The sequence below is a fragment of the Dermacentor variabilis genome, chromosome 9 (genome assembly GCF_050947875.1).
Source record: "Dermacentor variabilis isolate Ectoservices chromosome 9, ASM5094787v1, whole genome shotgun sequence".
NCBI lineage: Eukaryota > Metazoa > Arthropoda > Arachnida > Ixodida > Ixodidae > Dermacentor > Dermacentor variabilis.
This window is the reverse complement of record NC_134576.1, coordinates 89,799,826-89,827,324: the sequence shown is the minus strand read 5'-3', so window position 1 is coordinate 89,827,324 and position 27,499 is coordinate 89,799,826. Positions and strand designations below refer to the sequence as shown.

Sequence of the window (27,499 nt, the reverse complement as noted above, 5' to 3'; positions counted from 1 at the left end):
CAGGGACCTTGCAGTAGCAAGCTTTGCTCACTGCAAAAATTTGTCCGAGTAGCTTTGCTCAAAACATGGTCCAGACTGACGGCCCTTCACTAGCAGCAGGGGTTGGAGGGTTGTGTTGAACATTGACGAGCGGAATTCAGTCCTACTTTCTCGCGCTGTGCTAAAATTCTCTCGCACTCTGCCTTGCTATGCGGTATCACAAGTAAATCGAGCATCACCTTAGCAACTCCGTGAAACATGTTTTCCATCAGTTTTTCCTTCTTCGAACCATAGACCACTGCACGTCCCACCTTTCTTCATTCAGGATGTGCTCTTGAAGACTGTATGCCTGTAGTGTGGCAAACTCAGCTTCGAGAGCATCTAAAGCATCTTCAGCAGATTCATTGAAATCTCGGGGCAGCAGCTGAGGGAAACTGAATAAAAAAATGAAGACTTGAAAGTGATGCCTGTGAAATAAATTTCAGGTTCGTCACCTCCGCATTCTTTCGAGTTGCGTTTCAGAGTTGCGTCGACACCCATAACGCTTTGCCTCGTCGCATTTCGGAAACATTTTTCGTAGAAGAGGCCCAACGTGGTTGCTGACACTAAGGGGTAGGTTGTGTTCAACAAGGAAGCCCGTAAACAGGCCCTCCACACGTATGGCACTGTCGTCGCAGTTGTTCTAGGGAAAGTTCACTATGTTGTCTTGCTGCTCAGAGGTGCGCCGTGGAAATGTGCTGTTTCAAGTGGCCTTTGCCACCATGTGCTGACGTCGCATCCACGCGTACGAAATGCATAAGGTTCTCCTTTTTTTGATGTCAAAAAGCACAGAAATTCAGAAGTACAAGATCGCAAAAACTTCTGCAAATACCTTTTCTTGGGCTTTGATAGCACCATAGCATCAAGCACACGAGGATTGTAACTTTACACGGTGCACCGCATACACACGGCCTAGCCAACACTAATCATACACACAAGAAGCAACGCCTTGCAAGCAGCAGCAACAAGATGCACCAGGGAGGAAAGGCCTGCATGAAATGCAAGAGCTACATTGGCTCTGGCTTTGGTCGGCTTACTAGGCACCGTAGTCGGCTGCTTAGACTATGATACCGGTGGTGCTAGTGCAGCCGTTGTTGGTGATGCTGACGATTACGATGTGGCTTTAGATTTCGCAGTGCCGGTTTCACAAAAACCATTATTGCTCGAACAGAGACCACTTTTCAGGAGATATAAGACAGTGATCGTACAATTGGAAAGTTCAGTCAAAAATCGGGAGGGCTGGCAAGCATGTACATGGCCGAGTGTGGCCAAGTGTTAGCAGACAACAGTCAGCAATAGTACGATCATAGAGTTTCTAAATAAATACCTAGAGGGAAATGTGGCGCTAGTGTCTACGGGGGTTCTCATGAGCGTTGCCTCAACCTACATGGGAATGATGGGAAGTACAGGCTTCGGATTGGCTTCAATCTTTAGACTAGTGGCATTTGGTTGCGGCGCAGTAAACGAAGCTTTACTAAAATATTATCGCGTTAAATCTAATTTTATTTCTGCAGTATGTTACATAATGTGCAACACGCTACATAAACTTCGTATGACTTTGATATGGAAGCATGGTTTACTATGGTTTGACACCAGGACACACCAGGGTATGCATTCTTGTGCGCTTCTGTTCCTGATTTAACCCCAGTGAATAATTATTTATTTATTTTTGCAACAGCAATAAGAACCGTACATGTACTTATATAAAAAATACTCAACAAGTAATTATGGAAATAAAAATGTTGTATTGTGAGAAAGTGTTGCGCCCTTGAGCGGAATGCTACAAGTGTAATCTGCTACGACACCTGCTCGCTGCAAACGCGAGACTTTTCTCGCAGACGACAGGCACTTGCGAACTCTCTCGCTCTTTCAAAGGGCTGCGTCAGCTGTCATGATTGCTGAACGTCTTCAAGTACTTTTAAGCACATCTGCTGCAGTGCTAGCTAGGACGCTATAGTGGCCTCCTACGAGTATGCTTCATCATATGTTATATTGACGTACCGCTTCTGAAGCGTTACGGCGTCGCTTTGCACGTACCCATTTTGCGACACTAGACTACAGCCAGGAAGCAGCAACCTTTCCTACCACAAATAAGTTTGTGTTCTCAAAGACCTAAAACACGCATTTCAATGAGCACATAAACGAGCAATGCATAATGAAGAGTTCAATAAAATTTGATTGTCAAGCCACTAGAAGTACAACTGTATATGTCTTGCATCAATAGTGCCTTCTTTTTCCTATTCTGAAGTTTCATAAAGCACGTAACGCAACAGTGCCAACCTAACCCACTTAACAAACCAAGGTCCAAACGCTCAAAACATGTTCTTTCAAAGTTTACGATGCCGCCGCTTTCTCGTCCGGGTTTCGACGCCACACCGCGACACAAACATCGTCCCAGTTGCTGGCCCAGCGCGCTGTCGCCACTTCGGGCAACAGAACAAAGGCAGAGAGCTTTGCGTTGCACTGTCCCACTGCAGGTTATAGCAATTGCGCTTGGAGCGAAACCAAAACTGCCAAAAAAATACTTGTAGACTAGTTTGCTAGTCAATAGAATGCCAATCCGAAGCCTGTACTTCCCATCATTCCCATGATGGTTAAACGATCGCAGCGCCAGATTTTCCTCTAGGTATACTAATATGAAACTCTATGAGTACGATAGCTGTACTACTGGAATTATGTAACTCCTACCGAAATTCGAAATGCAGATTTTCGTTTATTTCAGCCTGACTGCATGAATAAATATACACAGTAATGGTAGGAAGAAGCACACTGATCCAAACACCCTTCTTGATGTTGTCGGTTATCAGCCAATAGCAGCTGCATACAGGAATCTGCTATATGACGAAATATGGCAGCCTGAAAAGAATGGTGACAAAGCCTTTATTGAAAAGAGTTTCAGAAAAAGGTAACTTCGCGCTCTGCGTTCGAGCTCCACGCCCCGCGCACGAATGCAAAATTTAGCTTAGACGTTCATAGCAGCATGTGATATGCGCAGACTGTTTTTTTCGCCAAGCCAGAGGGGGCAGTTCAGGACTTCGTTAAGATACGCTTTAAAGAGACAATAAAAACCAGTGCTGATAAATTTGTAGGACATGCCTACATACTCCTCTGGCATTTGTTCGCCAGTAATTATTGGCAGAGAAAGAGCATGCAAATCTTCTTGAACATGAAAAGGAAGTGTCGCCATTTTTGCTGCTGCTGTTGCAAATGCACGAACTTTATGATAAACTGTGAGCAAACGTGCCTTACTACCGTCACATGGTAGTAATTAACAAGTCTTGGCTTGACTATAGTGTTGCATTACAAAATGATGTGATGGAATACATGCAAGCGAATGGGAGCATGGCAACCTTGCACTGTTTTAGGGGAACTGCTACGTTATTCACGCTTAACTTGAAAACAGTGTGGTAAAACTTCTTCAAGAGTACCATGCATGGGGTTCTACCAGCAACGGAAAATTGAATTCGTTGTAAAAGGGGTTGGATTCGCTCGTATATGCATCACTTCATGGAATGGAAAGACAACTTTTCATTGAATGAATCCCACCTGCAAAAGCAGATTAGCTCTTAGCACTTTGTAGCAAGACTGCAGCTGAAGAGCAACTGTCCGCCGGAACAAATATGCAGCGGGAAAGGGAGGTCTCGTCACTCACCACAGTCGGTGAGCACGGCGGACCAAAACCGAACCTGCTATCGACGGAAGACTGTCGAAGCAAGTGAACGGCTAGTAACCCGAGCACAACCACAGGCCAGCTGCAGCGGTCGCCGCGTGCACATCAGATACCCGCTGCACGTTGCTCGTTCGACAGCGTTGCGCAAGCAAAGTCCTGCTTAACACATGCCTCAGGCATCACAAATGATGTGATGCGGGATGTCAAAGGAGACTAGCGGCATTCCCTGGAGGAGAGCCTTAACACCTGCTTCTTCACATGTACCAATGTCCTGGCTTTTGATGGGTGGAATCCTTTAGCCACCTGGAAATTGTCCTGTAGCGCTTTGGTAAGTAACTACATTGCAGCATCTGTTTTTAAGTTTCATTTCCCTCTAAGCCACGGATAGACCTACCGTATTTACTTGCATAATGATCGCACTCGAGTAATGATTGTACGCCTGAATTTTGTCGTCAAAATTACATTATTTTTTTTCCTTTCTCGTGTAATGATCGCATCCTGAACTTGCCATAGCGATATGTCATGTGCAAATTCTAGCTAACGATGATCGCGCTTACAATCTGTCGAATGCTACGCGAACGACTCTTCAAGACATACCAAGTGGTCTACATGCACCGAACATTCTTAAGCAGATGCCCCATTTCAGTCATCAGTTTCCGCACGTCCATGAAAACAAGCTACAAACAAACTTGCCTTGGCTTTATTATTTGTAGGCTTTATAATGGTTGTGGCCAACAACAACAAAAAAGGCGCTTTTCGATTCTTCTCATCTGCACTCGCGAGGACGCAACAAATTGCGAGCGGCAACGATAGTAGCCACGTTTACACCGATACGTTAGAAGTGTACCCTATTCATGCGCCAACGCTTGTAACACAGCGAAGCTATTCGCCCACCCACAGCAGAAGCATGCCATATTAAGATAGTAGTGAAGACAAATCCCGCAGTTTCCGCAGCATGCCTGCCATATGTTTCGATGTCACTGGCAGCTAAGCGTGCCCATCTCTGTTTATGTCCCCTCAGAGTGGTCATGGCTATGTTATTGCCGCAAACTTGCCGATAGTAACAATATTATTCATTACTGATACGGAAGAAACTGTTGCAATGCGCGTAATGTGCTCACGAGAAGAAAAAAAAACTCGTTCGGCGCGTTCGGCTTGCTCCGCTGGCCACCATAATTGTTTTGGTGTCCCGCACTGTTACAGAGGCAGCCGCCTATTTGTTGACCTGTTGTCATCCCGCAGCAAACGCGGGATGGGAAAAAAAGATGTATTCTTTTCGCGGGAAATGATCGCACCCATCAATTTGCATCAATATTTTTGACAAAAGTGCTATCACTGTTCGAGTAAAATATGGTATACTTCGATTTATATGGCAGGCCCCCTACTACTAGTAACTCCTAAACATCTATAACCATTGGACAATGCATAACAAGGCACTCACCACTTGGTCCTCCTGGCGGGCTTGCATGGGCGGTACTGATGATGCCGGTGTCACCGCTGCTGTAGGGGCAAGCGGATCCGTGGCCTGCTGCTGCTGCGGCTGCTGCGGTGGCTGTGGGGGCACTAAGAACGGCTGGTGGTACCCGTGCCTGATGGACAGCAGCGCCTGCACCGCCTCCATGTCGTCGGGACCCCAGGATGCACAAGACGAGGTGGCCCCCTCCTGCTCTTCTTCTTCGGGAGGCGTGGACGCTTCCGTGAGCGAATGCAGCGAGGACCAGACGCCCGACGAGGAAGAGGTGGAAGAGGGCGTCGACCTCGACTTCTTGCCAGCGTTGCTGCTGGTGTAGGCCTGCAAAGGAACAACTTAGACAGTCAAACACAAGCTTCACGTTTGCAAGCAAAGGGGGCGCTGTATGATGTGTCGCAATGACGATAGATCATGAATGAGCAGCATGTGACAATTAGCCTAGAAATTAAATTCTGGGGTTTTACTTCCAGAAGCATGGCCCGATTAAAAAGCACACAGTAATTAAGGACCTCGGATTAATTTTGACCCCCTGGAAGAAACATGAAGGTTGAAAAAAGGTTATTAAAAGCTTAACATTCCCTTGTTCATTCATTGTGAACCGGAATTGAGAACTCCAAGTTTCTAACAGTTTGCGTTTTCACCATGGTGAACATGTGTGTTGCCTCTTCGTAAATCATTACCGACCAAAGGAGATTTCCTTGCCCTCTCAACTTCAAAGGTACAATAAGCCGCGAGAATGCAGCACCATGCCTTCAATTGCTTTTAAAGCATCGAGACTTTTGCAATAAGCTTTCCCGATAGAAAAACCTCCACCGAACGATGTCCTGTATATTATAGGCAATGTAGGGGGGGACTGATGTCCAATTTGATCTGACCTCTCCGTAGTCTTCGTACAGTTCATCCAAGTCCTCGTCGTCGTCGTCGTCATCCACGCCGGCAGGGGACTGCACCCGCTGTTCCTGGTTCTTGCAGTTGCAGCAGCCTGCCACACACCCACACGACCGCCGCTTCTTCCGCTTTTTCTTCTCCTTGGGCTCTTTCCATGGCTTTAGGTAGGCTGCGCATGGAACAAACATAATACACATACACACATTATTATCAGCAGCAGCTCATCCACTGCAGGACAAAGACTTCCCCAGCTATCTCCAAAAGCCTCTGTCTTGCGCTAGCTTATTCCAAATTTTGCTTGAAAGTTTCTCAATTTCGTGACATCTACTTCTCTACTGTCCTCAGCTGTACTTCCCTTGGCACCCATTCTGTAATTCTAATGGTCCACCATCTGTCCTATGCATTATATGGCCTGCCTAGCTCCATTATTGTCTGTTAGTGCCAACTAAAAAATTGGCTACCCCTGTTTGCTCTCCAATCCAAAGTGCTGTTTTCCTGTCTCTTACATTGCGCTTAACTGCTACAGCACAGAGGCACATTCCCTGTGATTTCCCTGGCTTTCATTGTCTTCTGGCTTCATATGGTTGTTGCTAGCTAATGCTGCTTGAGAAGGCAATAACGGCATGACTGAGCTTCTTATGTTTAAGTTACCTATTTAAAACTCTCTTGACACTCCTGCTATGTTTTTCTCTCCTTTGCATCCTCCGGCCTGCCCTTAACTCTTGCACAAATTTTTAAAATTAAATTTGTGGGTTTTGTGTTTTAAACCACGATATGATTATCAGGCAGGCTGTAGCTAGTTGTGGGCCACTAGCTTAAGGCAGGGGGCATTCTCTTCCCGTTGACCTCGCCTCTTTCACCATTACATTTCTTCATTTGTAATGGTACTTAACTCCTTTTGCAACCACTTGAACTTTATCAGTAATAAGATACAAGGAATGTACATTTTTATAAAAAATTACATCCATGAAACTATTCTAGGCATAGGAACAGCATTTGTCTTGAGTATTGCCTAGTAATTATGTAGGTTTATTTGCAGTGTTCAAATATTGTAGAAGAAACCCTTCGAAGGAAGTCCACTGCCAAAGAAGCTACAGTGATGACACAGTGAGGAAAATGCATCACCATACCTCCTAATTAGTTCTCATGTAAGGAAAAACCTAAATCCTTAATAAAGTAACCATACAGTGAAAATTGCAGTAACTGTGTATACCCTAATGCAATAATGTAAAAGCCAGCCACGCAATGCCTATCACAACCGACTGGCCTTTTTTTGGCAATAGATTGTACCTCCACATAACCTGTCAAGCAGTGCACATCAAATAAACTAGTTCGCAGGAAGCAGTGGTTCATGCATTCCAAATCTCACAGGGGCACATAAGGCAAACACTGATTTAACCTCGCAGTTATACGTCACCCTTGTAGAGCCCTCATTACAACTAAATTAATCTGATAGTCACAGATCACTGCTCCAGAAACCTCATGACTATGTTATGCTGACCGACCATTGAATCAGTGTAACAGCTACAGATTACCCTTCTAAAAATTCCATGACTGTTTAATGCCGAGAGACAACATAGGCACCGGAAAATAATTGCGAACAGAGGGAGCAGAGAATTCTTTCACAGTTCCAACCACCGTTCACAAATTGGGCGACTTGCACAGGACACAAGCGTGGCTAGCAGGCTCACAATTCTTGCTCAGTCAAGCCACTTCCTTCAAGGTGGAGGCCTTTGCAAAGAGGGTGCCATGTCCACACAAACAGTAAAGTCCCTGCATAAAACTAAACGGTAGCGACATTCCTCCTCACCCAGCCTCCCATTCCCCTAACCTTCTCGCAGCTCGCTCTTTTTTTCGTAGCTCGCCCTCGCAGTTTGGTTGTTCACTCGGAAGCCACCCATAGAGTTACACGAGGCGAGACATTAAATATTGTTGTCGGGTGTTTGTGGATGAATTTTTACCGTATTTAAGGCTTCATTATTGTGTGCTATGCTAGGAGCGATGACGAAATGCTATGAAACTGGCAGAAGCAGATGTTTTTTGTGCTTTTTCGGCACATAACTATGAGTTTGTTTTGTGGTTTCGGGTTGGCTGCCTGCCTCCAGTTAGAAGAAGGCTTTCGAGGCTAGTTTGGTGGAAAAATTCCTTTTAGTGTCGAGTGCTAGCACAAAAATTAAAATTCATTGTCTCGCCATAATGTATACACAATGTACACGATCTTTATATACATGCCCGAGCTTTGTCGGAGTGTTGTGTTGTTCACGGCCATGAATTGTTCTCGTAAGCAAAAAAACCGTCGCGGCTTGCACAAATCAGCCCACTTCGCAAGTTACAGTCGCCGACCGTTTATTCGGACCTCACGGGGACTGCAGAAATGTCTGAATAAACAGGTGTCCGAAAAAGCAGATTAAGAAAAAAAAACTAAATCCTTTATTTCCACACACTTATTCGGGCTCGGCAGTAGGCTTGAAGAAATCGCTAATGCACCGTTGCACACTGTTCCATTTACGCGCAATCAGATAAGCCTGAATCTCTGAGAGGGTCGTACGGTCACTATAGGCGGCTGAAAGCTAGTCACTGCTTGTACACACTCCGCATGCGACGGCAGCGTAGCACATGGTGCGTCATCTTAAGACTCCGAGTCATCGTCTGGCAGTGCAGCAGAAACCTGACGAATGATCTCGCCGTCGTCGAGTTCTGCGCATGTCAGTACGGCAGTGTAGGCACCTGTGAAACTGTCAAATGAGACGGTGTCCGGAATCGCAATGCAACCACTGCGCAGGTCTCGGCAGAACATTTTCCGCGTCAGTAGGGAGCACATCGGAAGGCGACAAATCTTAGGCCTTCCAGCACCCGCTTGCCAGCATTCCCCAGCGTATTCTGCGCGGGCACGGTCGGCGCTATTAGCCACTTGATGCAATGTTTCCGTATGCCACGTTGTATCACCAGTACCTCGGCGCAGCCCAGAAAGCAAACACCACCATGCTGACACCAGTCGCACAAACAAAAAACGTGGCCTACTCGCAGCGTTGAGCGCGAAGAAACAAATCAGCTGCTGGATTGTCTTGACATGGCTTACTAAGCTGAAACCGGAACTGCTGTAGAACCAGGCAGAAACGATGATGAGCGGGGATTTGCAGTAGTGCCACTTCGTGGGGCAGCAAGGAGGCTCTGTTCAAAACAAAAATGGCATTCAGCAAGTTGAACCATGCACCGGTCAGTGTCGGTGCATGGCGCTCTTGATCGAGTTGGCTCAAGCAGTGTCCGAAAAATCAGACAGGAGGTTGCAAGGTGTCCGAACTTTCGGCAGTTGTTATACATTATGGTCTATGGGGAGAATGGCGGTGCCGCAAAGCAGACCGAATAATCGAGCATGTCCGAATGTTTAGAGTCCGGAAAATCAGTCGGCGACTGTATTTCTATTGCATTGATCAGGTTCTTTATTTGGCTTTCTAACACTTGCCCAGCGTGAAAGGGCTACGATGAAGGTTTTGCTGGTACATGACAAAGGCGATGTGCTTTCATGTGTGCAGCACTATGTAGCTGCTTATTGAACAACTCGGATGTGTTTGCGCTGCTCTAAGTGCGTACATGTGTATTTGCGTGTACCCAATCGAATGCCTTGTGTCCAGCTTGTGCAGCTTCATAATTTAATCATCTTAGTACCATGATGACTGAATGCAAGGGGCATGACATATTCGCCTTCATAAAGCGAGCATCATGCAGAAACGTGCGCGATCAATGCGGAGCAACTCAGCTATTCTCACCGTTTCGTCGTGACACTGGCATCTCATTATGCAGTGAAACTGGTCCTACGCTTTTATGACAAACTGGCACCACTGGCTCTCAAGCACAAAAATCCCAGTGAAACCTGTACTTCATTTGTGAGCAAAGCACATGCAAGGACGAAAGTTACACATAAAAATGGTTTCCATCAATAAGGTCTTTCCCCCTTTGGGCAGTTCCAACTCAATACGAGTCAACAAACACGTGCACCACTGTATCCTGCCGAGATGACGAAGCGGAGAAAGCCTACTCACAATAGTAAAAATCATTTGCACTTGTAGTGAACAGCTTGCCCTCGCAAAATATATTTGCAGCTCCTAACAAAAGCATGGACTGACAAAGCTAAGCACTCTTAGTACTACAACAATAACATGTGTTACGTTTCTCGCACGATATATGACAGAACACTGCCTACGCACACCATAGGTTCATACACCTGTTGACGATACCGCGATCAGGAAAACAAATCTGAACAAGCGCTGAGAATAGCACGCATGCGTAAGCTTACCCATTCCTGAGCTCTGTACCTCGTCAACAAAGAAAAAAAAGCTCTGTTCACACACATTTGCACCTCCAGTACTCTTAAAATCAATCCCTAACATAAAACAAAAACAGAGTTCTTCAATGATGCGGTTAGTCACAAAACTTAGCCAAAACATCCGAAATCCCTTGCGAAAGCCTTGCCATGGAAACTGGACGGTCAACTGTTATGGTGGCAAGTGCGCAGAGACGTGGAAAAAAGGGGAAAACAGAGAAAAGGGCGCGAAAAATACCATATGACGGTGCTCAGCCAATTAGGAGACACAGACCTTCTCTCCTGCCTCCTTGCAGCAGCGGTGCCGGCAAAATAAAAGTATGTCACTACCTTTTAGTTTTATTCAGGGACCTTAGCAAATAGCACTGACAGAACTTACTTCTCACGCAAGAAGCAAGCAAAATTGCATAAACTGCCATTTTATTTCATGTTTAAATACTTCACTCCTTTTTATCCACAGCTGACTATAGCTTAACACCCATAAATGAGACTTTACTTGTGTCAGGAGTTCACAACAAATTTTTGTGGTGGCAGTAGCAATTCTGTTCTTTTTTGACACTGTGCAGGGACGTCCGGATGTCCCCTGTTGTTTGGTTACTCTTGTGAAAAGGCTGAATGCAAGGGTCATGACAAGGAGAAACTTTGCTGCATTCGACAATCATGTCACAGCTCGCCACATCATCAATCTCTCTTGAATATGGAGGCCACGATCTTGATAAATGCAATGCTTTGGACATCTTAAGAACTGTTTACTGTTCGTTGTTATTCTCCCTTCAACTTTTAACCTGCGTTGTCCAGACCTGGTGCACAAAAACATGACTAGGGGAAAAAAAAAAGGAAAAGAGCTAGTGCTATGAGTAGCTAAGATAGAGGAAAAGAACTGACTTGCGATGTCCTTGATGCGGTAGATGCGGTGTGGAGCAGCACCATCGTTGATGCGACGAACATTGGGCAGCTTGCGAAATGCGGCCCGCACGCGCTGCTTGGCTTTGGACAGTCGGTTGGGGTCCCGGTCATCCCATTTGCGTTTCAGGATGGACCAGTCCTGCAAGAGGATTGCCAGTGAGCACACACTGTGAGCGAGCAGCTCGGCAGCTAACAGGACAAAAGATGTTTTAATTGGTTGATTCGGTTCGTTTCCGAGCAACACACAGGCTACAAGGGATTCGACAGGGGAAGAGCGCCGGATTAGTGGTATGTTTGTCTGGTTCCTATCGCGTTCCAATTGAAATCGAAACTATGCAAAAGCCTTTCAAGGTCAAGGTTAGAGAAAGCCTGCCCAAGGCAAATGTTCAGCACAATTATAAATTCAGTATGGATAAAAAAAAAAGACAGGTCACTTGATTTCCATACCACAACGATGCACTTCGTCAAAGCTATGCCCACAAATTTCCTAGTTATCAGTGCTCGTGAAAGAACTATGTGAAACGATCATGGCCATGTCGTTAACAGTGACAATTATGTAGTAACATCTATGTGACCTTTATAAAGGTCAAATACTATGCTGCCGTGCCTTGATCCACTTCAAAATTCTGCAGGGTACTGATTTGTCCAAAAGCTGAGAAATGGAGGCAGTGAGTTCAGATTTGCATGAATGAGCTCAGCTGCTCCAACATGTACAGCCTTCCTACAATTGATCTGTCCTGCTATTCACCTGGTGCGAAACAGACTAAAAGTTGCTAAAATGGCAACACTGGTGCCATGCTGGTATGAGGAGAGCCAAACTGTAGCATAAACAACAAGACCACATGGTGGCAGTTTATTACACTGTCTGATGGACAGCCCATAGCTGTGGCTACTACAGTGACTTCCACAATGATGACAACAGCATGCTTTAGGTTTCAGTTTCATTTTCACTAGTGAGTTCGCATCAGTGGATCAAAGCTTTCATTCTGCCCATTTGGCATAGGCTCAGTGTGCAATTTTCTGCTAGAATGCCATTCTGGAACAAGATGGTGCAAAGGATTGCTCTTGGCAAAACAGGACCCTCCTGATAATTCGCAAGCGCACCTCTCCACAGTGCATATTTGCCCAACTAATGGTGGTACTGGTCATCATTCAAATGAAAACAAAGTGATAGCTTCACGTGCTGGAGCTGGTCTCATGCGCGTGGCTTCATCATGACGGCTACGCCTACATTTTCCGCACCGCAACACAGGCAAACTGCATCACAGGAAGGCTAGATTTACAATTAAGAAAAGGGTGTACTGGCTCAGCTGTTCTGATGGCATCATTTGGGAGGTTGCGCCAACAATGTGGCAAATCAGGGGACAAAAGGTAAAGACAAGGGAAAGAAAAGTGGGAAATATGGCAAGCCTAATGATAAGCGACACCAAAGTCAAGCTATGTGTAATCCTTGACTACTACCTTGAGTTCTTTAATGTTCACCCAATCAATATACACAAGCATTTTTGCATGGCTGCAAGCAAATGTGTCTAATGCATCTCCTAAAGCTTCTGCAACCAGCAGTCACAACACACCACTTTTGATTGCAACCAAAACATACATCACATACTGGATGCACAAATGTGTACAAATAATATGTCAAGTTGTAGTTACAAAATGTAAAGGAGTTATTCTGTAGAAGACTCCAACGACTGCCCTACTCACGTAACGTTCCACGCCATTGCGTGCCAAGTATGAAACGAAGTGCAACTGTAACGATGTTGACCTCTAAAAACACTTTGCCCTCAGTTCTACACAGAAAATCGGAGAAAGCCCTATCCCTCAGCAGCAAGGAGCTGAGCATTCAAGAGAGGCAAGAAATGGCTTACCCGAAAGACGTTGGGCCCCTCACGGTTGAAGCTCTTGCTGCCCTGATGGGTCCAGCGGATGAGGAAGACGCCCCGGCGGCGGTTCAACCACTGCAGGTCATCGCCATAGCAACGACTGTCCAGGCACGGAACCAGAAAGTCCCGCACCAGCAGGCAGTTGCGGGGGCTCCACGCTCCGTTTGCGCCACGGCGCTTCCCGCCGCCGCCACTCTTGCTTGTGGTGCCGCCTCCCACGGCGGCCCCATCCCAGTTTCGAGCCGCTTCGTCTTCAGATCCAACCATGCTGCCTGTAACAGCGGCCAGCAACAAATACCTCGGACTTGAACGGTTTTCCGAACTTGACCCTATCTGCTCAAGTGGCTACTGTCGGAACCACTCATCTTTAAGTTTACCCCGAGCACACACATTTCGTGGGATACAGACACACTCTACAATGATGCTTTACCTTGACACACTGCACGCAAGGAAACATAAAAGAGTGCAAACTGGCAAGCAATGTTGTTTTCAGATCACAGTGACTTTTTCCGCGACTTCACCGCTGCCAATATCACCTGCTTTGGGACCTTGTCTGAATAAAGCTGCTTGAAGGAGGTGTCCCTCTGATGTCCTTTCGCAGTCAGAAGATTTCCAAGGGTAGGAGACTGACGAGTTAAACTCTGCTGCAAAATAAATCTATTTTTCTTAAAACTCTATGAAACACTTGTAAAATCATAAACAATCCCAACCCTGTAAATCATATGAAAAATTTAGGAGAGTTGGCAGGTATGAAAGACAAAAGAACCATGGGCAATCAGAGTGTCAGCAACGCCAATTATGTGATCTATGTTGACTTAGCACTGTAAATCATCTCTCAAACTCTGGCTCTCTCTGAAACTTAGAAAAAATGCACACGCTGCTGCATGCCGAGATAAGGCACCTGACCTGTCTTTGGAGCCTGCCACTTAAGGTGTCTAAAGTGTCTCAGGCACGAAATGAAAACAAAAATTGAAAATTTCTGCCCATGCCTCATTGAACTGCGATTTCATTTAGCATAGTTGCACGATTCTAATGCATACCATTCATTTTATTAAACCTGCATTAAAATTTGCATGTACGTCACAATCGTAACTAATTCTACTCAAAATCAAAAACAAATCTGCTTCTTACTACCGAAAAAAGCCCAATACAAGGTAGCTAGCCACACTACCATCGAACAGATGTTTCTTTAATGCTGTGGTTAGTGGTCACCACATTTCATTTTGCTGTACATGCGGCATTTCTAATGCATTAGATGGAACTGAAGATGACTTTCTGTGGTTGGTGGGCAACGAAAAGGAGGTGCCGTCGGACTACGATAGCGACTAGCCACTAAGATTCAACTGTGTGCATGTCTGTGTGCCTTTGTATGTTCCATAAAGCTGTTTCAACACAGTAGGTGTCGACTTGGGTTTCGTGACTTGATGTGCGCGGTGGAATCGGCACCAAGTTATTTTCATATGTGGCCGATAATATAACCACACGTTGCAATCGGGGGCGTGGTAGAATCGTGCAAATACAGTGAATGTCCGAAGCGCCACAAGCTCCCTGCAGCATACTGAATATGTGTCGGACACTCGCATGTAGTGAAAGAAGTGCTTTGGAAATGTCATTCTTACTCTTTCTTTCCTCGTTCAAGTTGCACAAAATATAAATTTGTTACTTAACAAAATCTAAACCAGAAAAGGTTACGCATTCCATTTTTAAGCCCTTTTCTGTCCAAACGCCAAAATGCAACTGAGGTGTGTGTGATTCCATTATGACGGAAAGTGCAGTTGTGCCATTTTTGCGTCTGCATGCAGGCATCTCCTTGTCCACCTCGGACATGGAGCAATACTAGCTAGCCAAGCAAGCAGCACCTCGCTTGCGATTGGCTTGTATTATTACATTGCTTTTTGTAGGATTTAGGGTCCAAAAACTGCGGAGTGGATTATCAGAGATGAGCGTTCTTGAATTCAGCCCTTACCAAAATACCTCTACAACTCAAATTTGCCAAAGCCAAACAAGTGCATCAGTGTGTTACAGCCAACCTCATATCTTCCACTTTCATAGTGTCAATACAAATGCCAGATTGCATGATAGTGGGTAGAGAAATTTTACCACTAGATGTGCACATATGAACTTTCTGCCCTGTACCACTACAGTGAAAATTCAGGTTTGTCGGTTCTTCATCTCCTTCTAAAAAAGGCATGTCATCAGCATACCAAAGAGAGAAAAATTCAGTTCGGAGATATATGCAGGTATTCAGACTTTCGCAGTGCTGTACAGAGTGGACAGAACGGTACACGTCAGACCGAGAACTACAAGCTAAGTGCTATTATCAATGCACACACAAAAAAAGCAAAAGTTTGCCATTTAGTAAATCTACATGTTAGGCAAATATGATGACGAATATCAGGCAAGAAGGCACATCATTCACACTTTTAAGGGCTGCCTTCAAGCCTTGCTTGAAAGCAGCCCTCAGGCATTTTCTCAAGTGGTCTATGACTTTTCTATGGCAAGTCTATGGCTTTTCACCTGTGGCACCCCCACCATTTGACGTTGGATAGTGAAGCCTTGGCTTTATCAAAACTGCACTTTTACAATGAGTGTGACTGTACACTCAGTGCATGCCACTAAGAATCGGTAACTATACTCCAATATAGAAAAAGACAGGACTAAACTGAAGAAAAAATGCTTCGAGAACTTATATAAATAACAAGAACAAATGTAGGTCAGGCTCACCACATTCTGGACATTACACTACATGGATAAGATTGGTTACCCACATTTGTGAGATATGAACAGACCAAGAATACTGAAGTGTACGAACATGAAAAATAGAATAAATGAAAAGCTCTGAATCAAGTTTCTCAACTCAGACAGGCAAAAATCAATGCAATTCCAAACAACAGAGCAAATGTGATCGGCAGGTACTGCAAAAGTCAGCAGCACTCACTAAGAAACCAAATATTGAAATGCGGTGTAAACAAGGGCAGCAGAGCTTGCCAAAGTTTTTCATGAGCAAGAATGGGTCACTAGTGTTCACACTGATGCCTGCAAATGATACAACTCTTGCGAACAGTAACTTTGGCAGGTCGAAATAGGGATTGTTAGTAATGAATCTTAGCTCTGCATCTACAGATGCAGAATTAAAATTAAAATGATTAAATTATAACGCCACTTACAAAATTAGAATTTTCTTTACTAAATCTTCCCGTGCAATTACAACACAAAGCTTACGCTGGCCCACAGAGAAAATAGGAACACTCAAATGCGATGAATAGGAAGCGAAGCTGCAGCTAACGAATGCAACTGCTTCAATGCACGTGCGTTTTTTTTGTTCAGAACTTTCGCACGCATGCACAAAGAACCACACGCTCACTACGACTAATTCGATTACGCAGCTTCGTCGAAGTAGCAGCAGCAGAAGTCTTAAAAAGTAAGAAAATGTAAGTAAATGTCGCGCTCATGCTACTCTAAAAAAAAAAAAAAAACTCACCACAATATGTTATGAGCAAATGGTACCTTGCAGGCACTCCAGAGAGCAGAGACGCAACCATCCAAAAGGAAGTTAACTTGTAAACTTGCACGCGCAATGTGCAATGCATGTGACCGGCGGCGACGTTAACAATGCCGCGAACAGTCAGCGTAACTACCCTGACAAGCCATTTCTACGGCTAGCACGGCTACCACGCCGTTTTTCTAATTACGAACTAAATTTAAACGCACCGCGCACGAAGTTATTGACGAAGCCGGGCGCGCGCCTCGGCTTCATCGGCGAAGGCGAAACCGGCCCTCGGCTTCCTTCCGCCGCTGGGTGACGGCCCCCGAAACAGCGCGCTCCAATCACGAACTAAACAAAGAACGCAGCCCTAAACAAGGCATCGCTTTCTTTTTCCAGGAATCGCGAAAACAGTGCCTGTGTATCTCTACCACTGTTATCGATGCCAGCCGTATCAGCGGCGTTTCGGAAGAAGGAATACCGATATGCCACCAAACGCATTCCAAGGAAGGAACCCAGCAGACAAAAGATCAACACGGCGTCGCACTACTGGGACCGCTGTCAGCGAGCGGCCGCTGCACGGGCAACGACATTTTTTTTTTGCTTACGCGTTTGAAACTACCAGAAGCCACAGAACGAAAGCGGCGTTTCAACGACTATGTTTGAAAACGCGAGCCGCCAGGCATCCACGAACGCCGAGTTCGCGCGAAACCGGAGCGTCATTGTTGGCTGCGTAGTTAAAACGATCCGCCACGGCTCCGGAGCCGTGTTTCGTTTCGTGAGCCTTCCCGCGCCGCCGACTCGTTTTCGAAGCGCATTTGGAGTCGCGGGCCCGTTCCGAACATAGTTTAGCCGGCGCACTGCTGTCAACCAGCGAGCGGCACCCGCAGCACCCGAAAGCTAAACAACCGCCACAGCGGCTGGCTTCTCCCCCGGCACCCAGAGGCCCGTTCAAAAGTTTAGGCGTGGGGCAGCACCCACGTGCTTTTGCGACAGAGCTACTTGGAAATGGAAACCGCGTTCACATCGCATCGTCCGGGTCTCGTGCAAGAAAACCGCGGCCTTAAAACACTCGTTTCGCGAGAAAAACTGTCAAAACGCGTCGCCAACATACCTGGCTTGCGGCCACAACAACGTGGTCCTAGCGAGCTCCTTTGTGCTGCGGCGGCCGGCGCCAAGATGGGCTTCGCACCAATCCGAAATGTCCCGGCTTTCAACGTCGGTGGTTCTGCATGTTTCAGTTCGCTGCAGAAAAGGACTGGAACGTCGTTTTTACTGCTAACTTGCTTGGATCGCACAACGGAAACTAAACGCAACTACGCGCACGGATAGCTGTTTGCGCGCGGGTAAGAAAGCTGGCCGAGAGCGATTGATATCGATGCCAATGACTAAGCGCGGGCGCTCCAAGCGAAAGTGAGTCCACGAAATCCGAAACCAACCGTACCTTGTGGTGGCACGGGTAGGACTGACGTCGTTCGTTCGGCGTCGCAGTTTTGTTTCTCGGTCGTTGTGCGTGAGGAATCAAGATTTTGATAGGAAAGAAGCTGATTGCTGGCCCCACAGCGGCGCAGTTTATATCTTTACAATGCGCTATAATCACTCGACGTGCATGCAAACACTTAACCTGTGCAAAGATCAAATGAAAACTTTAATTTCGCCCATACTGACATCGATACGGCTGTAGCATAATTGAATGACTACAACGTTGGTGGCTTTCATATCTCTATTAGATCAAAGAACGGGCGATATGATATATATCAATACTATCACCAGTTGCTGTCGGTCTTCGTACCACTGCACAGAACTATTTTTCGAAGGCGGTTCCATACAATGTGTAATTAAAGAGAAACGCGAGAAAGCTTAGTTTTGTTGCAGTACTCCCACTATCTGTCACTTAATAGAATTGTTTTCATTTCTTGTTTATTCTTTTTTTAATTACCAGCATGCGCAGCAAAACGTCAATATCAGCGCGAATTAAGTGCATGAAAGTGTCTTCATCACTCGCTCTCATTCCGCTGTAGATTTGCGATGTTCCTTTATGCTACAGTGTGCTAAGGAAAGCAGCTATCATCGCGGAGATGCGCAGCGAGTTTCGCTTACCTATTATTATCAGCTGATGGGTGGTCCAGTGCAAGTACCGCGGTCGCTGCAACGACGACTGTCGTTTGTGGAAGTGGCACTGCTGTGCAGAAATCAGCGTTGTTTCTCTGCGCGCGAAGCGCACTTATGCTGTGGCCACTCTGTGCTCCTTTTACTTTTCTGCGAAGTTTTCAAAGCGTACTAGAAAACGTCACCTCGAAATAACACCACCGTCTCTGTTTGACGTTTGGCCGTCAAAATAAGCGACGGCGCTCGCCATTATGCCGCGTAGTTCGGTCTCTGTGAGAGAAGAGATACAACACGTGCAATTTTGTGCTACTTCTATTGTCTTAATAGTGGTGTCTGCTTCGACAAGTTATCAAGGAAGAACTGTTCTTCCTTGATAATGTTAGACTGCAGCCTATTAATGTTAGACTGCAGTCTAACATTAATAGGCTGCGCTTTCAAGCATACGTGCCTGCCGGCGTCTTGCGTAGGAACACTTCTCGTCTTGTATCCTTGCTTGTCAAAAACTTGCTATGCGCGGAGTAGGGAAGAAAATCGTGGATGTTTATGCTATAGGGCAGAAAAAAATTTTCGCGTGTGGTGGGCTTGAACTTTCAGGAGCGACACATATTCTAACGAAACGCGCGTTCATGTGGTAAGAGCGTCTGTTCGCTGTGTGATCGTGCACGCACTAGCTGGGTCCGATACGCTACCTTCAATAGTTTAAGACCGCTTGAACTGCTAGCAGCTACCGCATGCGAACACTGCACGCCGTGATGTGATTATACGTGCATTTTCATTACGGCGTTTGTGAAAGTGCGGGCACTTACTAGCCATCTTCATTTAGCTGGCAAAGGCAGTATGTCGTCATTGCAGTCGCAACACAGAAAGAGAATTGCCTCGTACATTTGCGCACCGTTTGTTGCGTTGTCTGTGTTGACTTTCCTGTGCATGCTGACTTGCACTCACTATGGCCTTTATTAAGGCGCCCCGTGCAAAACCGTGTGATATTACATATTGGTGTGTGATATGGTTGTTGAAGTCGCTGCGAAATTGTGTGCATCAACAGTGCGCACCTACAGGTTGTACTCCTGTAAACAAGATGCAGAGAACAGGTGCGCAAGGTTTTCTTTGTGCAACTAGCTGCCACAGTCCAAAAAAGCAGCTACAGCTGCTGCAATGACACGAGTGGAATCTACGATTACTTTGCGGGTTTTTTCTACTTCAGTCTCTTCCCACATGCATCTTCAGAACAGTGCGAAAGAATGACACATTAAAAAAAGAAGTGACACAAGGTGCCGCTGATTGCCATCAGCGAAGCTAAATTTTGAGAATTAGTAAAATTCAAGTTATAAGAAAATTCATGGAGATACCGCACGTAGTGGAAATCTGAAAGTGAAGCTTCAGTGAGCTCGCAAGACTAAACAATGCAACATGGTAAGAGATGCGGAGTGGCTTTTTTCCTTGTGTCGTCCGTACGAAATTTCAGCAACGAGTGCACCCTACAACTGTCTTTGGTCATGGCAGCAGGCCTTACAGATGGTCGCGGAGAAACGCAACACAGTGCCATCGCTGGCTACAGCATCGAAACCTTCAAACTCTACGAGAAGGCTTCACTAGACACGGGTTCCCAAGAGCTTGCCAGTTTTCTCCTACTGAAGCTGTAGAATTGTGGTTCAGCAAATGTAGTTGTGATTTAATAATGGCACAGCTAGCCATGTGCGCTTCTTTGTCAGGCACAATATTTCTATCTAATTTTGTCAGCTGTAGCACAGCGCTGACTAGCTAGTGACGAGACGTTGGTTTGGGCAAGTTGGTTCATAATTAACTGAGAAGAATGCAGTACAAAAGGACACTGGCAAACAACAGACAGCACACTTGACGAGCACTGGCTTACAACTAAAATTTATTGCAGCCAACCACTTTTTTTTTTATATGTGCACATTTCCATGTAAGCACGCACCTTCTCACTTAAAAAAACTTGCTTATATCACGCTGATCCGCCCAAAAATTGAATATGCTTCTGCCATATGGGATCCCGATCAAGCATACATAATCAACAACATTGAATCTTTGCAAAACCGTGCTGTTCGCTTCATCTTTTCTGATTATTCACGCTTCACTAGCGTCACATCGTTAAAACAACGTGCCGAGTTGGAATCACTATCATGTCGACGCCAGTTTGCTCGCCTAACCTTATTTCATAAACTTTATCACCATTCCACGCTTCACAAAGACTTCTTTTCACCACCCCCTGCAGTTTTCCCGCGCCGTGACCACGCTAACAAAGTAAAACGCATAATGTGCCGCTCGTCGCTCTACGCAAAATCACTTATTCCTCGCACAATAATAGAATGGAATAACCTACCATCACGCATAGCTACTGAAGTTAGCCTACCATCTTTCCAAACTTTGTTGCAAGAAAACGGTTAGTGGTAGCTGATTAGATATTACTTATGCCTATATGCACATATTAACATATTATGTAAAATGTTCTTGTGTTTTCATGACTAAGTGCATTTACCCCTTGTTCATATCTATATATTTTATGTTCCTTGTGTGTATGTTTATTTTATGTAGTTTTATTTCTTGTGTATATTTCATGTTTGTACCCCCCCCCCCCCCCCCTATGTAATACCCTCATGTGAGGGCCCTTAGGGGTAATGTAAATAAAAAAAAAAACATTCTGCCATGCCAAATCACCTGAAAATGGGTAAAATTTTATCACGTAACCATTTGACACAGTCTTTAACATCACTTGTGTTTGCACACGCACTTTAAGCACTATAACTGACACACGGCAAAAGTGACGAAAACCCCCCATCAAATTCATTCACAAGACAGGACACCAATAGCAAGGTAACACCTCTCATTTTTCTTTTGTATGTCACTGCTAATCCAGTGTATTGTCTTCTTTGTCTGTGTCTTCTTCCACTGCATTCTCCCCAGTAATGCTATGATAAGATGCCTTTATATAAATCATCACTGAAGAAGTCCAGATACGTTTTACACAGTAAGAAAAAGAAAGTGCTTGAAAAGACGGGGTAACACACATGCCCAGCAGCTGCTGTAGAAAGCCTTTGTAAGAATGAAATGGCCAGAGAAAAGACAGGCTGAAACTTTTGTGGTTGGTTAAAAGAAGGAAAGAGCAAATGTCCTTATAATGAAAACCAGTCATGCTGAGCCCCGGCATTTTGTATTGCTGCTTAACTAGATCACAGAAATGCTGATATTGCAGGTGCTGGACACCGGACGTGCAAGTGCCTTTGTAAGGAAATGGTCGGCCTGGAGCTGGAATCTTGTGACTTGTGACAGCACGTGGTCTGACATGAGCATAATAGAATGGGATTCACAGCCGCTCTGTGTTGTGTTTCGGGACGAAGAAAAGGAGAGAGCTGAAGGGACCTCCTTCATCTTCACAACTGAATTTTTTTTATTGAAAGCCATAATGTGTGCAGTATGTGATATGCCTGTATGCTACTGTACCTTTTTCTGTCACCTGTACCTGCTTTGATCAGTCGCTTGATGTGTTGGTAGCATATTGCTCTTGCCATTTCTCATTGTCCTTCAGGTGTGTGGTTTTCAATGAAAAGTTCACTTGTGAGAACAGTGCATGTCATGACTTGAGCACATGCAGTGCAATAGAACGAGATGTAAATAAGAGACAAGCAGCAATGTTGTTTGGTCTGTCCTTTCCCTATGCCTCGTTGTGTTTCTTTATTTCTTTTCTTTTTTTTCTACTGTTTCTGCTTGAGTCATGAACCAACCAGCCCAAATGACTATTGCCCTGCAGTGATTGTCATATCACTTTCCTCCTTCGTTATCCTTCTCTTGTTGCTCTACTTAAAGCAGCTATGAAACCACTCCAATTCGTTCACCTGTCAGTCCTGTTGCAGATTGCATTTGCTGCCTGTGTATCGGACATTATCATTTGCAAAGCACTTCTAAAGTCATTGTGACTTGTAGTGCACATATTGTTTCTTGCTGTTGCCGTCACCATGTTGACAAGGCTGTCTTTTATTGCGGATTCTCATAACACTGAAACTACTGGCAGTCAGCCGCCATAGCTGTCACACATATTCTTCTGCTCTTGGGACCCTATCACGCTGGCTTAAAGTGTCTGCAAACAGTGCCTTCGCCGTGCCAAAGCAACAACAGTGGTCAGGATGTGTGATAAGAACATGTGCCTTAACAATTGTCCAAACAAAACAGAGGTTCACAATAAAGATGGATGCAAAGTGACAACAATAGTTGAACATGTGACACCTGAGGTTGCAGTCAACGTTTCTTGCCTTGGGCAACTACTTCTCGCCTTGACTAATACAAGTCCCCTTTATGGAGCGTTGGCTGCAGCCTGACTTGTTTGTCCACTGCTGATAAATAATTGTCATTAATTATGCCCGGCAGTACTAACAGAAGTGCATTGTCTGTTCTGCGGATAGCATTGGACAGCTTTATTGCCCAGTGTGGCAGAGCCCTAATGATGCTGGAAAAAACAAAGAAAAGAGGCATCTGGATGCAAGTGGGCTTTCTCCTCCTCCCCCACCCTCCTTTTGTTCACTTGCCACTCCATCTTCCTCATTTGCAATCTCGCTTGTCTTGTCTCTGGTCATGCCCTTGGGACATTTTCTGAAATGCAGTCTACATTAGACGTGCTTGTTGTGTACGTATTGCTTGGGAACTGTGCGTATTTGGCATCAGAAAGAGTGATCTGAAAGGTGGTGTCATCCCTGTAGATATGAACCCTGCCTCCCCCCCCCATACCCTTTCTTTTACTTTCTTTTATGTTCAACCATGCATTAATCTCTCCTCTGAGAGCTCGAGATGCTTAGAGAGGGACAGTCGAACTTTGTCGCACCCAAGCTGCATACTTGTCAAGCTTAGAGCAGAGCAGTAATTTTTGTGCAACATATGTCTCGCTTATCTAAATATACAGTGTCGAGTATTTGAAAGTAGTACTGGCGAAAAATGTTTGTCTAGTTTTTCTTGCTTTATCGGACAGCGGCCAACCCAGTAATTACGCTATGGAGCCTCAATTCCCGAAGATCGCACCAAATAATTCATTATGTTACATTGTAAAAGGGTCCTGAAACACTTTCTGAACATAACAACATAATAAGAAATTATTGGTGATCTCTAAACGAGGTTCCTGTGAACATGTGAGCCAAATATTATGTCACTGCAAGCAGCAGGGAATTCACAGTCTCGCGTCAAAAACAGTAAAAGGTCGCTTGATCTCACCTTTACAATGTTGTCACTCAGCTACGTCACAAGCAGCCAAGCCCACCCATTTGCCGATTTCGTGATCACGAGAACATTCTTCGTAGTAGTACAATTATTGCTAATTTTTGGGATGTATAACTGAAAAATATATTTATTTATTCAAGTCACCTCACAGGCTCCAAGGATCAGAGTATTGTGTGAAGGGGGGATTACAAAGAAGGGGGCAAAGTCAGGAGCTTGAGTAACATGGTTATACAATGTTTATTGACTGTTAGTACCGATCACTAAAATGCAAGAACAGCTTTATACAATAGCTAATGATGCCTTAGTAACTAGAGAATATGGCGGTTACTTCGGCCCTAAAAATGAGCGGCTTATATTTTTTACCGATCACTGAAATGCAAGAATGTCATTTTTGCCATCTCAAAAATACAGAAAGATGATTTCATTCTTGCACTGCCAGTCTATGCACGACACTCGTGCGTAACTGCATCTGCTGCGTGTGGCCTCCAAGATAGCAGCCGTGTGCTGAGTAGCGTAGATACCGCGGTCGCCATGGGGTGCTGCGGCTAGCTCTCTCACCAGCCAGATGCACAACTTTGGGACAGGGACTTTCAATTATTAAATCCTGTTCGGCATCATCAGTTATACATGCACTAACACACGTAACTGCAGAAAAAAAGCAAACAGCACATGGGTACACAGACACGAAGAGAACAGATTTGCAGCCAAGTTCATTCAACACTTTACAACACAATACATATCAATGTGAACAGTGTAATGCACTTAAGTGAACAGAAGGTGAGGAATGCATAACTAAATGCCACACCTCTCGCTATCCAACAAGCAATCCAGGTCAGAAACTAACTACGATATCAGTGTGATGAGCAAAACGAGAACAAGGTAAAAGCGGGAGCCAGTGTTTCAACAAGTGGATTTCTCTTTTTCAAGGCAACATATGCTTTCCTCAGCGCAGTATATATAGGTAGTGTGTCACGATATGATTGTGTCATTCATGGAGGCACTGCCTCTCTTCTTGATATAACAAGCTTTGTTGCTGCTTTTGACTATTACTCATGCTCTTATCTCTCCAACCATTACTATGCACTCACCTGATCTGCATGTTTCATTTTTCCATGTGTGTTGTGCTCATTTCCTTCGTGTCGAAATTGGTTAGTCTTGTCAGAAGTTCGGCTTCAACAGCAGCGCATCTTAATAAAATGCAGTGGTATCAAAGACGACAAAACGGTTTTGTTCAAAAGAAGTCTCTCGAATCACCGAGAAACCATGGGTCTCTGATTTGTCATCCTGGACTGTCCAGGACTGCCCAAGTTGCTGCCCGCGGCAACACCCATTGTCCGAAAGCAAAGCATCCTGGGCACTCTGCAACGACAAATTCAATAGGCCCTATGCAAGTCTTTGAATGGTTCAGAGTGTTCATCTTAACAGAGCTTGTCTTAAATATAATCTGCTGCATTGCTCTCATGGTCAATTCGTTTGCCATGTCCATTCTTCTGTCTGCAAAGGGGCATGGTGGAAGACCATCTGCATTACTTGCAGGGCCTGATCAACAGTGGCAGCAGCAGCAAAGTCAACAGCACCAGCCAAGTCAGCAGCAGCACCAAAGTCAGCAGCTTCAGCCTGGTAGGAAGCGGATAGAAGTGACAGGACTTTTATGCAGCTTCTGCCCCCAGGTGTTCGCCTTCCGCAGCTTGCTGCTAAGACACGAGCGGAAGCACACTGGTCAGTCACTGTTACACGCCCTGTGCTCTTTTGATTGAATGCCGTAGCATGCACTATCGTGAACAAATGAAGCACGAGTGTGAGTAGCACCTCGTTTTTTTTTTTTTCAACTTCTGTTTGCAAACTCCAGTTCAGGTAATTGACAGGTCCCCAAGGGGGTATGGTTCTTAGAGATTTGCAGCATCGCCTGTCCGCCACCTCTGGCTGTGGTTTTTCTGTAATGAACCCTCTAGCCTGCTACATCGGGTAAGTGGGTGTGACGTTCTGTGGTGGAACATGAGGTTCGATACCCGGTCACAGCGACCACACTTTGATGGGGGCAGTGTGTAAAAGCAGTTGCGCACTTAGATCTAGGTGCACGTTGAACCGTCCCAGGTGGTCAAAATCAATCCGAAACCCTCCACTTTAGCGTTCCACATAGCGCTAATTTTAAAGTGTTGCTCTGGTACATTAAACCCCATGAATCAGTCAAATCAGTGCACGCTCAGTTTTTAGAAGCAGTGTTAGCACGGTGTAGTTGGCCAGCTTGAGCATGTCACATTGTGTCAGGCTCATGGAGATCGTTCGTGTGACACCCAGATATGGTCACTTGTTTAACTGCACGCGCATTGTTTCCCTATGGTGAATTCTGCTTAGGTTGGTTCGTGACCAATTTGGTTCGCGACCTGATTCGCGGTATGAATTAAGCTCGTAGGCCGAGGTACCACTGCACAAAGTAGAACACCTCTTGCCAGTAACAAATCGAGGCTGCTAATATTTTACTCCACTGCGTATCCAATCAATGGTGATGGCCTCAAAACAGATATACAAGCCAGACTTGTGCTGACATCACAAAAAGCAGTGGAAACTGAAATGAAGGAGTGCATTAGTGCTTAGGCCTAACTTTTTTTGCATTTCATTTGTTAACAATAGTAAAGTCAGCCAGAAAAGCTTACAGGACACGATTTGTCATAAAGCTGATTTCTTGTTAATGCCACGGCACATTGTCCTGAATTCAAAGTTTCAATCTGTAGTAGTTTTTGCAACCTCCACACTACACAGCAATTAATTAAACTAGAACTGTCATTCCTTCTAGGAGGCTCTCTAGCACCTGACCAATCACTTCACAGTGCTGTCATGAACACCTTAGGAAAATATTCCTGTGCATGCAGCTGGGAAGCTGCAAATTCATTCAAAAGACTGTCTGCACTCTCCTGGAACTTTTCAAGAGATTTAGCTATCTTTTTTTCCATATTATAACATCCAGCAAAACATGATGGCTGTTGGCCAAAGTTTTTTTATGTTACAGCTGATCAATGCCTCCATCCTGAACAAAAACATCCTCTGCTTCTGTATTATTGTTCAGTTCAACTTAGCTAAGCAAGATATTGCAGATGCCCACCGTCTCAAAAACCAACATAAGAGACTGTTTTCCACTTACAGCCTTGAGTGATGGCCATTCAGTCAAGGTGCATTGCCTCCTCCAGATTAGACAACGTATGAGTCATCGTAGCTAAACTTCCCTTTTTTGTCCATCCCTACTGCTTTTGTATGCTTTGGTTCCTCTTGTACAGTCACCGTCATACTTAATCCAAATATGTCTTAGGTACCTTTCTTTGCTTCTTGGAGTGTTCTGGAGATTTCTGTATGGGGTGCCTCTATGCTGCTAGACAACAGCACATATGAATACCCGGTTCTTGTTTTTCTGACTAAAATCGCAAAAACACATCAAGAATAAGCATAATCAACGAAAAGAAAAAAAGTAAAGCCAGTTCCGCGCAGCGAAAGCTGTCAAAACAGCAAAGCTGGTGATCGTTTTCTCAAGATT

At 45.1% G+C, this 27,499-nt stretch overlaps 1 protein-coding gene across 4 annotated transcripts in view; it reads right to left on the bottom strand.

Moving 5' to 3' along the window:
* LOC142557110 (uncharacterized) overlaps window positions 1-18,915 on the bottom strand; it is a 30,021-nt gene extending 11,106 nt beyond the window's left edge. Inside the window, exons 1-5 of one of the 4 annotated variants that reach the window (XM_075668724.1) lie at window positions 18,742-18,915; window positions 13,143-13,429; window positions 11,254-11,413; window positions 6,035-6,216; window positions 5,130-5,480 (exon numbers count right to left, since the gene is read on the bottom strand). In XM_075668724.1, coding sequence (XP_075524839.1) covers window positions 5,130-5,480; window positions 6,035-6,216; window positions 11,254-11,413; window positions 13,143-13,424 — 975 coding nt within the window. In that variant the 5' untranslated portion in view covers window positions 13,425-13,429; window positions 18,742-18,915. Of the gene's footprint in view, window positions 1-5,129; window positions 5,481-6,034; window positions 6,217-11,253; window positions 11,414-13,142; window positions 13,430-16,638; window positions 17,180-17,755; window positions 18,085-18,741 lie in introns of those variants that run through there. The other 3 variants (XM_075668722.1, XM_075668721.1, XM_075668723.1) reach the window with 3 other exon arrangements.
* Between the last annotated feature and the right edge of the window lie 8,584 nt (window positions 18,916-27,499).